The sequence below is a fragment of the Xiphophorus couchianus genome, chromosome 20, assembly GCF_001444195.1.
Source record: "Xiphophorus couchianus chromosome 20, X_couchianus-1.0, whole genome shotgun sequence".
Lineage (NCBI taxonomy): Eukaryota > Metazoa > Chordata > Actinopteri > Cyprinodontiformes > Poeciliidae > Xiphophorus > Xiphophorus couchianus.
The window spans coordinates 2,368,784-2,392,261 of NC_040247.1; the positions used below are offsets into that span (position 1 = coordinate 2,368,784).

Below are 23,478 nucleotides of genomic sequence, written 5' to 3' on the forward strand. Positions count from 1 at the left end.
TACAGAGATAATCTTAGCGGTTTGGATGCTTTATTTAAAATATATCAACTAGCTTACATGAGGCCGTTTGGAAAGTTAAAAATTAACAGCAATAAGAAAAAAACATATTTTCACCATGTTAGTCATTCATTTATAAATGCCATAGTTAAAACTAAATATTTAGTTAGAAGGCAAAATTTTAGCTCCAAATTAAATAACTAGCAAGCTAAATAATTAGCCTCAACCTGAATATTTAGTTAACATTCAGCTAATATGCAGATTTTCTAGCCAATAACCAGAAGTGGACAAATGAAAGAGGTGAACAATGCCAGCGCCTCCTCACCAGCCAGAGATTATTTATTAGCATCATTGTTTGCCTCATGCATTTTTTATTTTGATAGTCCATCTCCAGTTATCAGCAAGTTAATTTGCATATTAGATAAAAAAAGTAGCTTCAATTTAAATATTTATCTTGAAAATTACAAGTCAGTTAGGATGTTAGCTAAGGATTTTGCTTCAACTTAAATATTTATCTTGCAAATTAAATATTTAGCCTAATAGCTAAATATTTGGTTCAAAGCCAACTGTTTAGGTTGCTAACTATTTAGCTTGAAGCTAACTATATTTAATATTATTATAGAATGGTCTATATTATTACAATGTTTTGGTTTTTTTTAGTTTTGAGCAATATTCTACTTTTCGTTTCATTACACATGACAAATTCATCAGACAGGAAATTAAAAAGTACTGCTGCTGGATTATTATCGTGGCTAATTTATTACATTTCTTTTACTTCTTCCTTCACATGGAGATGATGATCGCAGAGTGAGAACGTATTCTGTGATTGTTTGGTTCGTATGATGAGGTCACCCGTCTCTCCCGGTCAGATGGGCTGTGATGGAGAGATTTTATCAATTATTATCATTAGAGATATGAAGCTGCCACTTTTTCTGAGAAACGCACCAGGAGGAGCAGGACTCCCCATTCTGATGGTGTTCACTTGACCCACATAAGCCATGTCTAAGTGTGTATGCGTGTGTGTGTGTGTGTACATGTGTGTGTGTGATAAGCAGGATGCTTAAACTCCACTCAGTAAATGACCTGCTGCAGTATCCAGCTGTGTCACACTGACTCTGACTTCAGCCTCTTAGAGCAGGACCCAGATGGGATTCCCACCTTCTCCCTCTAAATATCAGAATCTCTCCCTGAAAATTACAAATCTCCTGTTTAGGATCCTGACTGTATTTGTCCGATGTGTAACTGAAAATGAAGACAAAGTTATTTATCTACCATTAGTTAAACAGGAGAGTCAGTTCATGATGATCATTTCAGACTCAGCAGTGATTCATGTTTCCTGTCATCAGATTTAGGAACGATGTCCCTCCAACTCAACCGCACAGAAACCAGGCAAGCAAAAGGATGACGATCACTCTCTGCTTTTTATGCACTCAAGCACAAATAAACTTATTCAGAATAAAATGCTGTACAGAAATAATGACTTAAATGGCTACAATCAGAAAAAAAATAATTCTTACTATTATATTTTCAATGTTTTTAAAGAGCAGCATGTAGGAAAAAGCAGGAGGGGAGTTCAACTTGAAAGTTCAAAAAAGTTTGATTATTTTTATCAAAATGTAATCAATTGTTCCTTTCTTTTCTCCAAACTAAACTCATTGACCTCTCTAAGGCTCATCAAATTTTTTATTGGCAGAGAATCAACGTTTTTCTAGGAAAGAATCTAATTTTTTATATCTCTAGATTCAATTTATTCGTTCACTTTGTCTTTTCTCCTGAGTTCTTTGACCGTTTCCAGCCTGAAGTAAAAGTTTAAGACTTCAAAACAACTTCATCAGAGATTTATTTTCCATAGAAATCATCACTTTAAATACCCAAAACCGGAGAGAATAGATGTTTGCATTTGTACAGAAGACTTTAGCAAACCTTTTACAGTAGATTCAGCAAAAGAAAAGGGGAAGAAAGACATTCAAGATTTCTTTTTGCTTGGATAAATTTCCTAAAGCTGCACTGTTGGTCACATCAATGTGAGCAGATGAGTTTCTGTTGGTTCAGATTTGAATCTCTGCTGTTTGGAACTGAAAACCAACATCCATGTTTGCTGATTTGTCATCATTCAAAGCCTTTTTTATCAAGTTTTGGTCTTCAGATAAGATTGTAATTCAATAAGACAGAAACCTTTTATTTGACCGATCTGCGTTTTGTGGTGTCTAGACGTCGTTGATAATTGACATTTGCTTCAATCAATTCATGACTCACATCTTAGTCATATGAAACTGTATCACCTGCATCTAGGACAGATCATTCTGCAGAAAAAAATAGATTTAAGCATGGATGTCCTGTTTTTGTTAGATTTTTTTTTGTTTGTTTTGCTGTCATGAAGACATCGTACGCCATTTTTTAAAACGGTCTCCTCCACACCTGAGGCGGTGTTTACCTCCAAAGCTTTTTTACTTTGATGCTCCATGTGGTAAAAAGGGTAAAAAAACAAACTCTCCTCCTTTGGGCCACATTGAGAAAAAAAGCAGCAGATATATTTTAGGTTGGCCTAATTTATCACCCTGAGCTTAGGAAGAAGACACAGACATCTAAAGCTGCCTGAGGGAAGATTTGTTTGAGCTAAATTTACTTAACTGCCTCAATCTGTTAGTTCACATTATGACAAAGAAATCCAGACGTTCTTTGGTCTATTTTATATTTTTGCAGCAAGAAGACATGAAGTGTTTTAACAGTGGACGTATCGTGTAAATGCAGGCAGTAGATTTGCTCTTCCACTGTCGGCTTATTCATTACAGAAAGAGAAAATCTGGCAGAAGTTGCTTGTCTGAGGGAGAGGATCCTGTGAAGCACTAAAAAAAGACATTTCTTTCCTGGTTGAAGCGCTACAGATGACGACTGGTGATGACTAAGACCGGAGATGAATAGGAAGCAGCCTGTTAAAACCTCTTGGCGGCAGAAAGGGTGGACAAAGCAGAACGTTTCAGACGTAGAGCTAATTGCCTTATAGGTAGGTAAGCATTTTTCAGATCGTTTTATAAAATTAACAGCAGTGCTGAGTGCTCTGCAAAAAAATGTGTTCTCACAAAGCAAAGAACTTCCTGGACTGCACTAAGTGTTAACTAGTAAAGAGCCTGGCTTTCTGGCTCCTTAGTATATTTGGCCAACACTGTGGCTCCATGCAGTATTAAAAGTTACTTTGACATTAAAGCAGCTGAACTGATCTGCCTCTTTCTGAATGTAAACCTCGTTGTTCAGATGGACACATTTCATTTATTCTGCTGAGTAGATGGAGAGACTTCTCTTTCTTTGGGGTTTAAGTTTAAGTTTGTAGTTTTCTCTGAGTTGAATTGCTGAAGCAACAACAGCTGCAGTAACGAGACTGTGAAGAGCAGAAACAAAATAAATGTTACTGCAACTTATGGCTGGAACACACTTTCAAATAAGAGCTTATTAAAAAAATTTGAATTTCGTTGTTCTTGTGACAATGACAATAAAGATTTATCTTATCTTATCTTATCTTTATTTTGAAAAACCACTCGGTTAATTAATTGATTCCGCCTTTGTCTTTATTCATATTTTAATACAGTTAGAAGAAAAACTTCTTACTGTATTAAGTTTTGATCCACCACAGGGTGGGAAAGGGTTTGGCAGCAAAAGTGTTTCCATTTCCACTTTGGTGCATTAAATATTTTAAGCCAAAAACGACTTCAAGCAAAAATAAAATCTTTAATAAACACAGATAAAAACCTGACTGCTGATTCTCAGATCCCAAACTCTGATAAAAGTGTGTTTAAATGTTCATTTTAAGTGTAGAATCTCGTGGAGCTTAAATCTAAGAAATTAGAAGATTCTGTTTTAAATGTTGTTTAATGTGCTGGAGATGATGGGACATTATTCCAAATATGAGCGTGAAGCAGAGAACTCTTCCTCTAGAAATATATTGACATTTTTTCATCTCTTTTTTGATGACCTAATATACAATATTCTGGGAAGAAGCAAACTTAGATATGATCGCTGGTTATATGTTGACAGAAAGAAGCGGAGAAAGGCAGAGGCAAACAGGAAGAGAAGGACGGACCCAAAGGAAAAAAAATCTGTCAAGATGGCAAAACCCAAAAGAGATGGAGCCCAAATTAATAAGTAGAAGGAAGAATCTGAGTGACAGCAGAGAGGAATAAGAGACGAAGACAGAGAGAGATCAAACAGAGGGACGACAGCATCGATAAGCACAATAATCAGAGAATGATGACACGTTTCTGCTCTTCTGAACATGTGATTGGGGCAATTTAACAAACTGATTAACTGATTTTTATATTCCATCTGAGCCTAAATTCATCTTCGCTGAGAGAACGAACCTTTGCACCAGGCAGGTTTTGGCTGGTTTTTAGTTTTAACTCATCTTAAGTTGGTGGCTTTAAACAACATAATGAAGCAGGAAAATTAATTCAAATATGTCTTTTGAGATGAATATCCTTTAATTCAATCAGAATATCAAATTAATTCAGCACTGTATATTTTCCTCAGGAAAGTTCCTAAGTTTTGGAGTCACAATGAAATAACATCAAAGTTAAGCTCATATATTCTCCTGATATAAAAACCTGATATTATGTCGAACAAACTTGGCCAGATAAAATGTAAATAAATCAACATTCTCCAGTGTTTTATGACTTTCCTTAAACTGGTAGCAAAGATGAGATTGTTTGATTAAAAATAAATTGAGCATCTTAGAAAAGTTGTACACACACCTGATCTGGTTACTGTTAACAACATGCAGTCAGGAGCTACAAAATAACATTTTCACATAGATTTTAAAAACCACCAAATGACATCAACTCCACAATCTATGACATTCTCCAGGATAAAATATGATGTGTACAAAAATAATGAATGTTTCCAGGTGGAATCTGAAAATATTCACATATCCTTTCAGTGACATCACTGAACTGATTTGCAAAAATTCAGAAAAAAACCAAACAAAAATCAATTTATTTTAATGGTATGTTCATCTAATTGAGCAAACCTGCATGAATTAAAGATGCTGTTTTAGCAACTTCTCATGATCAATCTTCTGTTCACCCTCCATCATAGAAAACCTGTTGAACTTTTTCTTTATTTAAACCCATAATCAGGCAATCTGCTGATAAAAATCATCTTCTAATAGCTTCTTTAAAACAAGAAGTACAGGAAGCTTTTGAGTGGATAGCCATTAGAGAAAGACAGTGACCTTATAGTGAGGAGCCAATGGAAAAAGTAAAACTCTGTGGCCTTTAGAGCATTTGGTTGTTGAATTGGACTCTCAGATGTTTCAAAGTTGCATTGTTTCTTTTTTCAAATAGAATATAATTTGCATCCAGTGGTTATTCTCCCATGAGGTGAAAAAAAAAAGCCGCATGATATACACTAAACATTAGATTTTCTCCAACTACAAGTTTTCCAAAGAAGATAAATGAACACAGACACTGAAACACAAGTTATCTGAAGGAAGTTGAATTGGTTTTGCTGTTTAGTCAAAGACGAGGTCGCATTAAACTGTGAAGAGTTTTAAACAACCAGTTGTGCAGAAAATGGAGGAATCCATGAAGAGCAATATCAGATTTAGTGTTTGTATCTTTAAGCTACATAATGACAGCAGATTTTATCCCTTTGACTGCTTTCCAAACACTCATAAGCTCAGTGAGGAACAGACAACACGTTGCTGAATAACCACAGGCTCCATTTAGCCGTAAAATACAGCTGGAGGAGGAAAGTGTTTCTTTTACAGCTCAGCCATCAGCTTTATGCCTCACTACGTCAGAGGAACGCTCACATCACGGCGCAGTCATTTGGAAGGAGCTCTACCACAACAGCTAATGCTCTTTGTTTTTTCTGTAAATAAGATGTTTAACAGAAAATGCAATTAGTATCATACTGAATGTCACAGTGACGAAGGGGTCTGGTAAAACTGAAATGTTCTGATGTCTGAACACATGGGAGGTGAAGTCAGCAAATCAGAGCAGTATCAGATTCAATTAGCTTCGTTAATAAAGCTTGATAACACCCAGATCATTTACTTCCAGACAGTGAATCTAATGAACAGCGTCTGAAAAAGAGGATTGTTGGTGTTTTTTTATGACAGCTTTAAAATCTTCTGTCTGTGTTTATAACATCTAAGCCTCATGAAGCCAAGATCAAAGCAAACAGCATCTTTATGCTACAGCGATGAGTTCAGTACAGATGGGAACCAACAGAACCTGAAATGTTCTGAGTTACAGGGCAGCCATTTTACCAACAGCCGGTCGTAACGTCTCTAGGGATTTAACTCGTCTGTATTTGTTGTCCATGTTGAATTAACTGATAGCAACCAAGCCTGAAAGATTTTGTTTTCTTCCAAAAGAAGCGTTACATCAGGGGTGTCCAAAGTACGGCCCTGTGTTACATGATAAATTTATGATAAATTAAGGTAAACTGAGTGAAGAAACTTAAAAAATAATGTTACTTTTCGAGGAATCTTCAGTTCGGATGCACTTAAAAGTGCACAAATAAAATAATACAAACACTTTCCAGATGCTCCCCTTTAAGATATTTCTCTAAAGTAACACAGTGAATATATATTTCATAAAAGGTTAAATTAAAAAAATTCCATATGGTGCGTTGAATATTTACAAATTCTCATCATAATTTCCAGCCCATATCCATCTGCTTTAAATAAATGCATTTAAAACCAAAAGCCAACTGTCAGGATATATGAGAGAAAAACCTTTCAGAAAATTTACTCCCTTTTGTTTTCCCATATTTTTGGACGGCCATGCGGCCCATAATGCAGCCGGCTACCATGCATTGGCCAGAACTGCCAGGTGTATTTATTTATTTACTCCTGGTGAAACATGGAGCTGCTGCACATGCAAACACAGAAAAATACAAACTTCTGCTGTTTAACAGGCCAGACATGTGATTGTTGTAGGTATTATTTATTTACTTGGTAAACAATCATATCCAAATAGTTTGAGTCCTTCATATTCAATAAGGTGAGTATTAAGCGTTCATTATTAGTAAACTAAACTCACACAATATAAAGGTTTATTTGAATAAACTCTGAACATTTTCTTTGTGTCATTTCTATCAATGTTTTAGTTGATCATACTTTTAAATCTAATTTTGTTGAGGTGAACAGTTTCAGGTTAAACTGTGCATTCAGGCTCCTCCAATTTAAGGAAGTGAAAACAAATTTAAATCTATTTAATGCTACATTTTCTGTTTTTTATTTGAGATTATGTTCCATTTCAACCCATTTCAAATCTTTGCATGAACTTCCAGAGTTTTAACAAGACAAAATGTGGAAAAGTTTCATTTCTTTGCATTCCCTGTAAAGGTCTTGGACATAAATATGGACATTCAGTTTATATCTACATCAGAGGATTTACTGTTCATGTATTTTATCATCAGCATTTGTTACATTTTATTTTTGAATTAAAAGAAAATGAACACAAATGAACTGGATGCTTGTTTTTGTTACATTTTTTATGGACCAGGAAAAAATACCAAAAAAATAAAATTTTCATTACCAACGATCTGCATAAATTTATCCAAAGCTAAAACATTGAAAGTTTCTTCTTCCACATTTTAACAACAATGTCATATTGTTCACATAGTTTCAGCAAAGGCCCCAGTATGGATAAAAATTCTCTTTTTAAATAAATATGTATCTCCTTCTGTAATACCAAAGTAGCTAAAAAGAGAAAGGCGACGGTTTGTGGAACAAAAAATTAACCTGAAGTAGGATTAATAAAGAATGTAATTATTTTGAATGAAGATTCATTGTTTTTTGCTTGTTGCGTATCAATTAAATAATTTGATGTTACTGATTGATTAATTCAGCAGGTCAAATCCTGAAATCTGCTGCTGAAAATTATAACAGAGTCTTCAGATAAAAGAGCAAAGATCCTCAGCAGTCAGACCAGAAAACAGAGACGATGTTTATCAATGAGTTTACAGAAGAAAGGAGGGAGAGAAGATGGTAAAAAGACAAACTCCAGGAAAAAATAGCTCAAATAATCTAGTTTTACTCTTGATTAATATTTATATTTCACCTCTAAAAGACAAACCAGAGCAATGTTGTGTGTGCTGAAGCAGAGGGAGAGGATTTAAGCTGTCACCAGAGACAATGGGATGTGGATGTCGAAGTTTGTCGGATCAACATATTCAGGTTTTCTTCCTGTCATCGCCACACAAAGCCCGGCTCTCCACCAGCTGTGCCACTAAGTGAATCATTTTCTAATTGCCCTTTTAAAGAGGAATCTCACGGATCCTTTTGTTTGGTTTTGTCTCCAGTTAAAGCTTGTGTCAGATTCACTTCGGCTTTATGTTTTACCCTGCTGCTTCCTACTCTGTAGGATTATTCACTCTTCCATGTCTGTAATCATGTCTGCATAAAACATCCACCATCAGGATGCAAACAGGTCATCAGCTCAGAAGGTCAACAATCCCTTTGGACAAATTCTGTTTTTTGATTCTGGTGCATGTCCAGTTGGACATTTGTCAAAGTGTTTGGCATCATATTAAAGGGAAAAACTCCTGATTTTTATTTAAAGCAGATTTTGAGTCTCTCTGGCCAACATAGCCATCACTGGAGCTTGTTAAATCAAAAATATCACACATTTCTCCATACCTTTGACTAAACTAGGTGCATTTCTTTGAGCTCAGTCGTATAAACCTGACCCTAACATGAGGGACAGTTAATATCTCTGTTAATTGAGGAGCCATGTTGGGATGACTTCCTGAAGGCGGAGATTCAGAAAGACCAGGAGCTTCTTAAAGAGACAGAGGCCCAATTTCAAGGCGTTACATCAGCAAATTTATTTTGAGTTATATCTAATATATATCACATTTTTATAATAACTGAAGATAACATGGTTACTAAATTATGGTATAAAATTTACACACTGTGTCTGCAAAACACATAATACTTCCCCTTTAAATGAATTTCAGGAAGGTTTAGCACATAATGCTCAATGTTTTATGATTAGCCATAAAGAACATTCTAAGAACTAAATATTTCATTTTAAATAACCCATGTCTCATGTTTCTGTAAGCAGTGTACAGTGGGAAGGACTTGAATCTGCAGCCACCAGCCCTCCGCCCCCCCGGGCATCAGCAGCTTGCCCCCCCGGCTCTCTTTGGTGTATATTTTAACGTCTCAGTGGAAAGTGGAGCCGCTGATGTGCACTGCTGCGTTTTGCAGCTTTGGAGTTCATGGTGGGAAACAAGCACAGCTGCTGTTCCTGGATTAAACTACAACACAGTGAAAAATGCCCTCCTGGCTGCCATACAGTGTAACAAATGAACACCTGCAGCTCCTCTTTACCCCATTTTTCTCCTCCTCTTCCTCCTTCTCTTCCTCCTCCTCCCTATAGAGTAGACCTCCTTTCCAAGCAGTCCATTTTTTAATCCTGACTTTTCTGGGTCGTCTCTTCGGCTCAGAAGAACTCGAGAGACTTATCTGTTTTCTCTCAGTCTGACATCTTTTTCCTCACTACGCTTCAACTCTTTGACATCAGCTTGGTATGAATTTCTGTCTCATTATCTGCTCCTATACAACATTAACAACATTCATCAGCCCAGTGGGTAGGAGCCTTCCAGCTGTTCTTTATTTTTATTTTTATGCTTCCCTCACTGCATCTGACTGGCCTCTGTGTGGGTTTAAGTTTAGAAAATAAAGTTGAGATAAATAAAATATGAAATAATCAAAGTTTTCAATACACAGAAAGTGACAGAAGAGGGAATCCATTTACAGAAAATAAAGTAAATCAGCTGAAACTCTTTGAGTCATATTACATAAAAGGAGTATAACTAGAAAAAGAGATGATGAATAACTTTTCGTGGAGAATATTTTTCCTTCAGATATTTACATTTTCATCGGAATAAAAGTTTCTGTCTTGCAGGACACTCAAGCAAAAACAGTAATACTACATTAAACAGTAAACTCATCTTAATGACACACTGAAAGTTTCATAAACTCTTTTTAGGTAAATAATTTTTGTTGAAATTCTTCCTGCGAATTTCTAAAACTACAAAATTAATTTTCTAACTGTGTTTGAGAAATATTTAGATAACATTTTTACCAAAAAGCTGCCAGAAATCTGTTCCTTGATAAATATCACACAGAAAAATGGGAGTTTATCCAGATATAATTCCTTTGAAATGTTTCAAGCTTATTGGAATATATATTTTATAAAACCACCTTGAAGTGTGTCTGAATTTCAACGGGTCCAAAAAGACCCAATCATGGAAGACTGTATAGTCAATATATGATGGATCAGAGGGTTACAGCTCAAATTTGCAGAACTTGAACAAACAGCTACATTTTTCCAGAAATAATTCGATTTATATTTTATATCTGCAGCATGAATTTGTGGTTCCACATCTGAACTGTTTGGTTTGGATTAATTTCATAACAGTGGATTCTGTGTGAATTTCAGAAATTCTCACTGAATTATTTCTGCTTGACGCTGATATTTTTATCACATTCATGCCCCAAACGCCTGATTTCCTGTGTCTATTCAGCTAACAGGACAGATAACAGGATAAAATCAAAGGCCGTGATTCTGCTTTATCTTTATTTTTGAACATTGAAGTTCAGTGTTTAGAATTATTTTTTATTGGTTCACACCTAAAGCAATCAGAAATCCTATAAAAGATGAAGGTCTAGTTTAACTACATTCAGCCATTACTTATAAACCTTGCTATAAAGTGAATAATGTTTTCCCAGAATCGTGAAATAAAACCAGTTTGATTTGCTACCTCGGGTCATAATTTAGCAGCCAAACAGGAAGAAACCCACCAGAAAAGCAGAGCTTGGCTTTTCCTCTCCTGAAGGAGGAAACAGAATAAAATGCTTCACTGAGCTAAACTCAAACACTTCTCCCTCCTTTTTCGTTCCATTTTCATGCACAGAGACACAGCTGACTGCAACAAGTGTACATTCAACAAAAATGTGTGAAAACTGACAATGAGAAGTGAAACATGAGAGAGACCAAATACAGCTCCGATTTTTAGAAACAAATTAAATTCCTGGGAACCTTTTAACGTTTGTTCTTCAGATGAACAGGTACTGAATGCTGATCAGGGCGATGAAACGGGGGATTGATGACTGCCTGAGTGAACATTCAATTTGTCATGTCTTACATTTACGACTCAAGGCAGGTGATTCATCTCCACAGTCAGTCTGTCACGTAGAAATCAAACACCTGAGGTGCTAGATGCCACATCCAGCAGGCAGCGTGTGAGAGCGAGCATCAGTGAGATTACAGAGACATGAGCATTAATATTATATGTTTATTCTCATTTATTCTTGTATCAAGTCTTGAAGTCATTTTGTTTTAAGAAGTAATTTTTGACCAATAAGGGAAAGTTGAACTAAAAATAGTTGCCTGCATAGTGCTGTGATTTCTGTACGTTTTCACTTTTTAAGAGCCGACTGTAATTTATTATTGTCTGTAGCCTCATATTTTAGTTTAACGTGGAAAATATGAAGTTCAGTGATTTATGCTTCACTTTTATGTATTTGGTCTGTTACATAAACAGGGTTTCTCACTTTGTGTAGTATTTTATTTAAACCTTTCTTTCTATTTAACACTACAAACACATCCAGTAGACGGAATAATAATTTATTATGATGTTATGAAATATCTTCAAACTGCAACCAGGTGTCGCTTTGTGTCAGTCATATTGAAGTTTGTTTTTTGTTGTTTTTGTGACACTCTCCTCCTGAGAAATCGGACAGAATCTGGAGCGGACTGCCATGTTTGTGCCCCCTGCCTCCCCCACTGTTTTCACAGAATGGTACGATCCAAAATTCTCCCATGTGATTGGCCAATCAAAACTACCAATCAAAACAAGTTACTGCTGTGTGCAGGGTGAAGCCACTGAGAGTGAGAGCTGAGCAGCTAAAGACAAAGAGACAAATACTTTTGATCATGACCTATGAATGGTCTTACAATCAAATGGTTGTGAGTTCGATTCCAGACTCCTTCCTCCACCTCTCAATGTGCTGCTGAGCTTAAAGAGGCGCTATTATGTGTTTTCCAGGCTCATAATGTCATTTTATAGCACAATTAAATAACTATGTTCACTTTATTTGTTGTTTATTTATTTGGACATTTAAAATGTCTTCCAGTTGCAGTGTTAAATGTTTATTGATCTTTGAGACAGTGTTCTTGCGTTATTACCTTTAAATTGCTCAAAAATGGTCTCAAAAGCAACAATATTATCAGTTATTGCAATAACTTCTGGGACAATTTATGGTTTATCAAAATTTGTTATTGTGACAGGCCTAAGTTAAACTGGAAATGCTGCATAAGTTAAATTAATCTGCCATAGAGCCGGACTCTAACACAGGGGATCGTTTAGAAATCTCACAGACAGTATGAATAAATGTGGGTTTCAAAGTAGCAGTGCACAAACCAGCAGTTGATCATTTATTTATAGTCAAAGTTTCATCCTCGTACATCTTGCTAAGATGTAGCCACAACCTGGCTGCGCTCCCTTCAGAGGTGCTTGATCTCATTTCCTGTCTGAAGCTTTAAAACCGATTCTCAACTCATCCCAACTTTATGAATACTGCAGCAGACGGGTGCAAACGCAGGCGTGAACGGGACCAGGGAGAGCAATGGGAGTGGAGAGAAAACAAGTGGTAAAGCAATTAAAAGGCAATTTGTGAAGGAAGGACAGAATTAACCTGCAAACCGGGTTTTCAAATCATGGAGGGCAAATGACTCGGAGAGAATGAAAGTCTGACAGAGAGACGCTGAGACAGAGAGGCGGAGAGCGAGAATTAACCTGCAATCAGGCCTCTATTTAGCTGCAGTCAGCCACAATCAGCAACCATATTAGCATTTAATTAGTCTGAGAGCCACAAACCACGGCCTGCCGCTTCGCTCTGATTACCTCATACACTTCTGTCAAATCTGTGTGTAGCTGCTGAGCATCATCTGTGTATCTGAGCACATAAAGTCCCGTTTTCACAATCTGTGTCCAGACTTGATAATAAAACCTGCAAAAAGCAAAACTCCACAAACAAAACGCTCAGCATTGTTTTTATTTTAATCAATGAAAATAAACCTTATTTGGTAATGACCTGATCAGTTTTTTTTTTCTTACACCATCTGTGTGTCTCTGCTTTGTTAGTTTAAAAATACACTTGTAAACTGGGCTTCAGTAGGTTACCAGTATCAAGGTATAAAATTTTTTAAAGGTTGTAAAAAGTTGCTATGAATTTTATTTATTTCATGAAGTGGACAGTGTAAATTAATCAATTATTAATATACACATAAATATGCCAGATTTACCCAATGAGGCTAATCTTCATCTGATGGAAGGATTAAAAAAAAATCAACATGCACGACAGGAGATGTAGCTGATGATTTACGACAGAATTCGTAAAATAGTGTCATTTACAGTAAATATTTATATTAAAAATAAAAACGAGACATATCTGTAAAAAAAACAAACATGTAAAAACATTAATTCAGTTTGGTTTGACTTTATTGAACGTAGTGTAATAAAAGAATTAACAAAGCTATATTCAAACAAAATAAATTGAAAACAAAAGCATCAAAAAAGCAAAAGAAGAACAGTAGTAAAGTGTATTAATATGTTCTAAGGAGAGAGTAGAAATATGAACTTATTTTTATAAACACCCATCTTGCATTTCGTCATCCATTAAATTACTATTCATGTTGATTACGCACAGATTACGGTTTGCTTAATCTTAAAAGCACATTATGATTTAATTGTTCTGATTTCTAAGCACTTTGAGAAATTACCAGATTCTGCCAAATTATTAATTTGATCCAAATCAAGAGTGCAGAAAATGGGCTCAAAGAAATTGAAATATCTTTTATAGATTTAGTGTTCATACAGACGAAAAGAAATCTGAATTGATCTTCATATTTTATTTGTTACAAGTTATTTCCAGTCACCTTTTTGGTGTTCAGTATCTTTTTTATAAGTCCATGTCTGCCAAACGAAGCAGGATGAGGAATGATTTCCCCTCTGGCTGCATGGACTCCTGCGCTGAAGTTCTGCAGAATCGGCACCAGAAGATGACCTTCCAAAGGATTGAGAGGATCACTGAGTTTGTCAACTGCACTGATTTCACCAATGTTGCCAGGTAATATCTACAGTTTAAATGTTCTTCTCTGATCAATATTAATCCAGTTTGACCATTTGTACCTGTTCATTATCTGTGGTTGCAATGATCTAAAGTATCAAACTAAGAACCAGCAGGGAGCTCCGGAAACAGAGTGAACTCTCTGGAAACATGAAGGAGGAAAGTCAATGAAAGCAAGAAAAGAATCGTCATGTGAAGGAGATAAGTCTGTGGAAGAATGAAAGAAAAGGTTTACATGACAGTAGTGAGATTTACTATAATCTGGTTTGGAGGCAAAGAATAAGATGTTCTGATTTTGGGAGTGACCACAATGGAAATAACTGAATCAAAGAATCAAATGGAGCTGTTTAGAGACAACTAGTCTTAGCTTAGATGTGCAAAGGAGAAGCATGTTAGATAAGTGATGGTGGATGCATGGCTGCCAAGGAGGAGCGGCAGAGACCAGGGAGGCTTGTGGATGTGGTGAAGCACGATAAGCAGAGGGTTGGTGGAGCAGTGTGTCTGGGATGGTTGGTCTGCTGGTGACCTCTAAAGGCAACAGGACAGAAGAAAACGTGATCAAAACGACTAAGATGTTAACACGAGAAAATGTTCTGACGGCCACTTTAAAGTAGGAACCACCCAGAAACATTACACGGCTTGTTGTTGCAGCACTGGGACAGAGATTAACATGGCAGCCATAATAAATATCATGACATTCTGCACACGCAACGCATCAGCTGCTCGGCTGCAGCGCTCAGCGCCGGATTGAGAAACGCTGCGGAAGCAAAAAGCAGCGCTTACACAGGCATGAGAGACGCTGCAGGGTCAGGTTATAATATTTATACCTTTAATCCTCAAGATTTCCAGAACGTGTACCTTGTTTTTATCATAATGGCAAAACTATGAAGCCTATGCAAATGATTTGAAAACAATTTGTAAAAAAGAAAAAAATCAGTTTTTGCTGAGTTTTCATCTCACATTCACATAAGATAAGATTTATTTGTCATTGCCATCAACAGATTACAATGAGATTGAGATTTGCTCGACTTGAGTTAAGATGCAGGTTATGTGTATATACATAATATACAAAGATAAAGAAATAAATGGTACAAAATGAGAAATAAAGAGACATCATAAGATGGTTGCAGCGCCTGGAGGTGTCGCAACAGAATTGACATTTTTAACAAAGTGGTGTCAAGAGCAGAAGTTCTTATGCCTTTGAATTTAGTGCCATGATTGCCATCGGGTAAAAACTGTTTTTTAGGTGATTTGTCCTGGTTTTGCAACATGCAAACAGACGAAAAGCATTGACTCAGGGAATCAGAGTGAAAAAGCACACCACACTCTTCAGTTATTCATTTGTGAAAAAAATTAAACCATGAGTCATTTTCCTTCCACTTTCTAAATGATGCACAACTTTCTGAGCCTATCACATAAAATCCCAATAAAATAAATAAAGTTGTTGTAATGTAGCAAAACATGTTCAAAGGGTGCGAATTGTTCTGCGCTTTTCTGTACCATTTGATGTTGTTATTATAACCTGTTATTGGTATGGTACTGATATTTCACCATTTCATTTCATTATGTTCCAGTCTTGAATAATGTGCAGAATACATTTCAAACTTTACTCTAAATGCCACTGGAACCACATCCAAGTAAAAATCTTTCTTCATCTCTCACATGAGACTGCATCAAAAAGATTATCTACTACTGCTGTTTTCCAGACCCGATTAGTGTGACGACAAACCAGGAGTAATAAAATTCAGCAATAATACCAGTCCAGATCAAAAAGCATTACATCATCATAAACTCATCCACCAACAGGCTCCTCCTCTTCCTCTAAACTTATCCAAAATGTCTCGATTTTAACAGAATGTCTGTCACTAAAGTAGAATCATCTGATTGTAAAAATGAATGTCTGTTTTCAGAAAGTGGTCAACTAAACCCAAGACATGAAAATGGATCATTCAGTTTAGGAAACAACTAGTTAGTTCATCTAAGCTTCTTTTTGTTTGATACTGTGAAATCCAAAACGGTTCATCATCTTTACCTGCAGCTGGAGGCACAAAAACTGGTGTTTACTTTTTACTGTGGATAAATGATAGATTCAGGTATAATCCTTTCATTAGCTGAAGATTTTAGCTCCACTTCTAAACTTGCATTTTTAATGTAAACCAAAGTCCTTTAAAAATGCTGATCCAATATTGGAATTAAAATGTCATTTAAAAACATCAGAACTGTGAAAACAGTCAGGTCAACAACAAGCTGAATGGATTGAGAAATATTACAACAAAGGTGATACTTTGCTTATCCTCAGAAGATGATTTACTTCTGGGCATAAATCGTCCCAGAAGTTATCGCGATAAACGATAATATTGTTGCTTTGAGACCGTTTTCAAGTAATTTAATGGTAAAGGCACAATGATGCAAGAACACATACTCAAAGCCCAAAGAGAAAGACATTTTAAATAAACAAACAAATTTTTAGAAGGACAAAATTGACCTTCAAAAAATGGCAACCAAAACACCAGACTGAAGACTTTTATCATCCAGCTTTTGGTAGAAAAAGAGTAAAAATAACTCGTGCAAATGGAAATTATTGAGTTCATTTTAAATTCTTAATTGATTAATTGACAAATTGCTTTTTGCAACAAGCCTGCTGTGTGTGTTCATGCCAACTTACCGCCATCGTCCTCGTCAAAGGAGTTCATACAGGGGAAGTAGATCGCGAGGGCCTCAAAGGACGCTGAGAGGCTGATGCGGCTCTGCGATCTCTCCATGTATAGGCCCGCCGTCGGGCCCGGGTCAGCCGGCTTGGCCAAGCGCGGCTGGGCATTCTTCACGCGGAGTACGGCTCGCGGCGTCTTGGATGGCTGTCAGCTGCCCCCACGGCAGATCCGCTTCACCCCGAAAAGAAGAGTCGGAACAACAACGCCAACTTCAATCGGTGCAGATTTAGCTGCAGCAAAAGTTATGGAGGAGGAAAGGCTTGAATGCTTTTAAAGAAGCAAGCTCCACAGGTGCAAAACATCCTAGAAAAAAGAAAGTAGTGAAGCGAGATACGAATGTTTTCTTTCTTCGTGTTCATACAGTTTTTGTTGGAGAAGAACATCTGCCAGTCATTGCGAGTCTCCCTGGTTTCGTTCTTCAGTAGGTACTTGTATACATCCTGCTCTTTTACCCTCTGTGGTCTTCAGAAGTCATTTCCTGCTGGATTTACTGCCGTCACTTGGTGGCTCTTACCTGCATCTTTGCACCGATTAGACTTGATGTTGCTCTTCTCGATTCACAGCTTACCTCGGAACTAACATCCTCCATCTATTTTGAACATCCAAATGACTTGTTACCTTTGGTTTCTGCAAAAGGGTGAACGACGGGGTGGTAAAGGTGATGTTCACGCCCTGCATGAACCGTCTTGCTTTCCCAAATGAATCAAATACCTCTCTTCTCGGTGCCTAGCAGTGCTGGTTCCTCCTGCTTTGGGCAGAGTCAGTGCTTTTCTTTCATTCAGAGAAATTGTCTTCCCAAATCCGCAGATGCCAGCTTCGTCTCAGATCAGGTGGGCCACCGTCAGTTTCAGCAACAGTTGCACCTAAAGAGCAATCTGTTGCTTCGGTCTGCCTTTGGAACTGTTTCACATTGGATGCATCTGTTGATGTTGGAAATGTTCAGAAGCTCGTTTGCTTCCAGGCTTCTCCGTTGCTCCTGTGTGGCTCCGCTGCCGTGCCGATGCTCCTCTGTCTGCTCCAAAGGCAGGGAAGGACAGAGAGAACGGTAGAAGAGAAAGAGAGGAAGAGGCTGCGCTACGGAACGGCGAGACTCTGAGCGGACTCATTCACTGGTGAGCGGCAGAGACAGAGAGGGAGGGAGGATGGAGGAGAGAGGGATGGAGGAGGGAGAGCTAGCAGACTGCTGCTGGCAGCTGGACCAATCAAAACATGGATGAGGGAACATAGGTGTGGCTAAGAGGAAATCAAGGCGGTGAAGGGCAGTGCAAGTTTACATTGTCTCTCCACTGCCTCCTTTAACTGATCAAACATTTTTTTCAGCAAAGATATTTAAAACATGCATTACAACACAGATACAATGAGCACAAAAGCAGCAACACAACCTCCTGACTCAGGATGTAGAGACGGTGGAAAGGGACATTCAATTAGCTGTAAGGGGCAGAGAGGACAAAAGACAGCCTGGGCAGAAAGACAGAAGCACTGGGGCAGAGTTCCTCCACCGACATACAGAACAGAAAGTTCACTAAGGAATTTTTACACCACATAATCTGGTAGACTCGGTTCCTTTGGGACCAAAACTGCAACATTTGTTCATCTCCAGCTGCTGTGGTTCTGAGTCAAACCAACCTGTTCCCCTCCTGGCCTGTGGGGGCGCTGCACCAAGAACCACTGAAGGAAAAGACACAAAAACCTCTGAAGACACTGAGCGCAACTTCCTTCTTCACCAAATAGAAACTAAAATGGAGGCGTCAGATTTTAGTGGTTGGAGGATTTCTCTTTAGTCTTTGGCTGAAGACCACGAGACATTTCTCCTTCTAACGCTAAGCAAACGCATTTGTTTCAGCTGTATTTACCCAGAATGCCCTGCGTTGCAGTCCACTTCCTGGTTTTGCACTGGCCCCCGGTCCATTTGGAGTTCACACATACATTTGAACCAAACCAGAGTTAATTTTAATCAAACTGAAACCAGAGTTTGATTAGCATTCACACCAAACAAACCAGACTTTCTAGACAAATGAACTGGAGTTTGATTAACGCGGGTTGAACAGATCTGAGGTGAATGTAGTTGACCTTTCTGTCAAAACCTTTTCCTGGTTGAGATCAATCAGGAGAACCACTTCTGTTAAAATGAAATATCCAGAGTGAACAAAGTTACTGGAGCAGTAATACAATGGCAACAATAACTGCAAATAATTCATTAATGTATTTATAAAAGATGAAAATATCTGCCTCCCGTTCTGCTTTTAGAAACTGTTAACCACCAGTAAACCTGCAGTCAGAAAGAGAAGTGCCCTGGAACATGTGGAATAATTACTTTCCTAATATAAAATATAATTCAATTAGAGGATTTTTAAGTGGGGAAAATAAAAGATAGACATCTGTTTAAATAAATCCATACAGTCTAAAGACAGGACTCAAATTACAGCTGAGCAAAAGCTTGCCTCTGCAGTCACGGGGTAAAAACCCCTAACTCTCTTTTCTATGAAACGACGCTAAAACTAGCTTAGGTTTAGTAAAGAAACAATAATAAAACATAGACATCTGCCATGCAAGATATTAAATCAGCAAGTTGCTCTCCATCAGGCCGTCCAGGGGTTTATTTTCCAGGACACAGATAATTTAGAAACTGTGGACTGACCTGTCACTAGAAAAGTTGCCAAAATGTCTTTTCGTTAAAAACATAAAAGCGGTTCTTTGTCTCCCAAAGTTTGACAACAAGCCTTTTTCCATGCACATCTGTTACCCGATGGTTCCAAAGGTTCTGTTTTTGTTGAAATCCTGATGGCTGTTTTAACATTTTATCTGCAGAAACGTTTATTACTTTTTGCGTGTCCCTGTCCCGTAATCTCTTCTCCTTCAGGAGTTTCTTTCTTTCCTCATTTCTCACTCTTGGCCTGCCGTTGCACTTTCTGCCTGTTCCTGTTCCTCCTGCTTTCTGTGCAGCAGAAAGACAAAGGAGGAAGGAAAGAGCCTGTGTAATCAACATCGCTTCGCAGGGCTCCATTCATCTCTCTGCTTCCATAGATAGAAGCCATAGGCGACACATGCACACACACAAACACCGGGACAAATAAACACATGCTGCACTGACTGAGACAAATGAGCAACTTCACACAACAGCACAGAGGAAATGTGGTGACTCATGTATTTTTCTCACATGTAATTACACACACACACACACTCACACACAGAAACATAAGAAATATACAAGCAAAAGTTGGCAGAAATAACCACGTTTTTATATGTAAGCCACCAAAGTTTATTCCACAATGTCAGTCAGACTAATGGCTGGTCAGAGAACAGCGAGCTGCTAATATATCATGTTGCTTTTATGAAAATGTCACAAGTGGAGATGCTGAAGTCAGCAGCTCCAACAAAATAGAGTGAAATGATATGTGAAATACAAAATCTTTACTTAGAAACTCACCGGAAAACATTTTGGTGAATTTTGAGTTTAGCATCATCTTCTCAGAGCAAAACGATTCCCAAACGGAAACATCAGTTTAGTCTTTTAAAGTAGAGCAGGTCAAAGTTTACAAGGTTAAAGTATACGAAACAGAGAAACAGTTTTCTACATTCAGCTCAGGACAGAAGACAAGACCATCAGAAACTACATTTAATGTTTTAACAAATGAAGCAAAGTGTGCACAGATCACTAGGTATGTTTTAAATAATCTATTTCCGTCCAGCAGAAAAGGAGATGAAATTATCATTTTGTGTTTTGTCTGTTTTTATTATGAAGCACTTTGTGGTTTTTGACTTGTGAAAGATGCTATTTAAATAGCATTTATTTACTTCCACTGAGTTTTTAGGAACTTCTAATTGACTTTATCTATATAACATGACACAGATTTTCTTTTTTACCTCGACTAAATTAAAGGTTGGTTTTTCCAAATTATTCAATGTGAGATTAGGAGTCTGCAGTAAAAGATTAATCTATTTTAACACTTTCTCCTCATTTAGTTTGGGTGGTAACAGATTTATCCCCACACATGTTAAATCTAATGCAGTTACTGCCTTTGGTAACAAACTGAACTGAGAAATAAAAAGTGATCTTTCCAGTCCTGCCTCTGAATTATTCATCAGTAATCCTGCTTTGTCTGATCATCTGACTTTATTTTGGATTTGGTCTAGATTTGGACGCACAATGCTCCGCTGCTGAGGCATCTTGCATAATTTATCACATGTCCAAATGGCAGCAGTAGATAAATAACCAGTTCTTTATTTTGCTACTTTTACTGGTCATTTTTGCTCACGGCCTGTTTTTCATGCTGCTGTTTTCTCAGGGCTTTTAACAGAGTCTTTACGCTGTGACGACTCCGTCTCTGTTTACCTCTGAGCTGCGGCCAGTGAAGTGGACTGGTATTGTGTCGACAAGCACTCGACTGCTGGCTGTGAGCATGCTGTCCAAGCTCGCCTTATCACAGGAGCGTTGACCTTTTACTACACCTGCCGCATCGTCTGTCTTTGGCTTTTTTTCGTCATCAGCCAACAGTCAACCTCTGCTTTTTCCCTCCATCTGTTTCTCTGTGAGACGTCGTCTTCCCTTTGAGTTTTGATTATGTGTCTGTATAAATGTAAAGCAGATTTAACCTCACTCCATTTTATTGACTAGTTTCCTGGTGATTATTTGAAATGATGGTTGTTTTACCACCAATTTCATCCACATTATTTTCCATTTGATGCGTTGTTAGCGCTGTTGCAGTAAGAAGGTCCTGGGTTTGAATCACAGCCTAGGGTCTTTCTCCGGGTTTTCTTCCACAGTCCAAAAACGCAACTGTTAGGTAAATTGTTTTGTAACTATTGCTGGTGAAGGCTGTATGAAGACCAGCTCTTCCCTTTTGTTGTTTATGGAGAAGAAATCTGTGAAAGGGGCAGCATCATGTGTTTTCAGGCACAAAGTGCCATTTTATAGCATAATTAAGTAACTATGTTACCTTCAGTTGTTAAAATGCTGTATATAATAATAATAATAATAATAATACATTTTATTTGTAACGCACCTTACATTTCAAAGAAATCTCAAAGTGTTAAATATGACTATAAATCAAATATGACTGAAAAGAAATTTGACTTTGTAATTTAACGCCTTGAAATTGGGCCTCTGTTTCTTTAAAACTCCTGCTCTTTCTGAAACTTCATCTTCAGGAAGTCATCACAACATGGCTCCTCTATTAACCCTTTAACAACATTTTACCTGCATTGCTCTGAGAAGTAGCTCCTATAATGAGCTCAGCAGTTCCACCAGGTGCTAATTGCTGCTGGCTAGTCTGAAGGAGCTGCTCTGTGAGGCAGAAGCTTGGAAACTGAGGCGGAGCTGCGCCTTGAAGGCGGGGCTAGGTCCACCCAGGCTTTTCACACAGCTGAATGGTTGCCATGGAGATTGAAGGCTTTCTCAAACATGCATGAAAGAATGAAAGCAACAGTCCAGGTATGTTTTTGACAATATAGAATGATGGAAATCTAAAAAAAGTCAACTTTACCTAATACTGCCCCTTTAAGACAATGTGATTAAAATTATCTTTTTGCTTTTACAGAAGGTTTAGAAATCAAATCAAAATCTTGAATACAGCACTAATCCTCAGTAGCATATGCTTAATATTTGCATTTATGTGTTTGTTGACCATCTTTTCCACCTCCACCGATGCTCTGAATGTTTCCCATAAATGAATCTGGCCCATAAAGACATTTCAGACACGATAATCTGGCTAAAACACAGAGCTAAGCCCATCCAAACCCTGACCTTAACAGTGTGATCAGTATGTGATATAAAGGTCACATCCAGCCTGTGTTTGGGTGCCGGCTCGAACCAAACCGACGTGTTGCCACGGCAACTGCAAGTACCAGCCTGCGCGTCAGGATCAGATGACACTGATGTGAGATGACAAGATCACCCTGAGAGAGACGGGATGAGAAAGAGGGGAAAAAATTAAGAAACACACTGAGAATTTTTTTTTGTTATGAGGTTAAAAAAAATATATATGGAAGCGGCGGATAGATTGAAATATAGCAGGGGGGGGGGGTTGTCCAGTTCTGCATTGATTAATTTTAAAATCCTTCCAACTCTGCTTTCATACATAGAGCCATGTAGACCAGAGATTATGCAACTGAATGTGTGTTATTCCATCATAATCCGTCACTTGGTGTTATAACTGAAACTTTCAAAGCTGTATAAAATACACTTATTCTCTATTTTTTTTGCTTTCTGTGAGTTAATCTGTTTCCAAAAAGTTAGCATTCTCCATAAAACACCACCAGGAAATACATAAATGAATAAACCCACTTTGTATTGGATTGCATTAATATCAGTTTATAGAAGTCAGAGAAGGAGATGTTTGGTATCAATAAGATGAGATCATGCAGAATAAAACATTTAAACATTTTTTAAAAGCAGTCCTGTTAATAAAAACCTCATTTGAATGTAGATTTTGAATTTTAAGCTGAAAGCTGATTGTAAAACATAAATGACATAATTTATGTAAATCCAGACTGATGCATTTATAGTTATTAAAGTCCTGGCTGGTATCGGTTGTGTTCTAGGCTTTCTGATTACATTTCTGTGAGGCAAATCTGAAAAAAAAAGAAAAATAAAAAAAGGTGGGATAAACGAAGTTGTGAGAAAACATG

The 23,478-nt window shown here is 37.5% G+C and overlaps 1 protein-coding gene across 1 annotated transcript in view; it reads right to left on the reverse strand.

The window, feature by feature from the left end:
• Positions 1–17,983, reverse strand: part of rims4 (regulating synaptic membrane exocytosis 4) — a 36,515-nt gene extending 18,532 nt beyond the window's left edge. The window contains exon 1 of the mRNA XM_028003175.1: positions 16,806–17,983. Coding sequence (XP_027858976.1) covers positions 16,806–16,902 — 97 coding nt within the window. The 5' untranslated portion in view covers positions 16,903–17,983. The remainder of the gene's footprint in view (positions 1–16,805) is intronic.
• Positions 17,984–23,478: the final 5,495 nt, after the last annotated feature.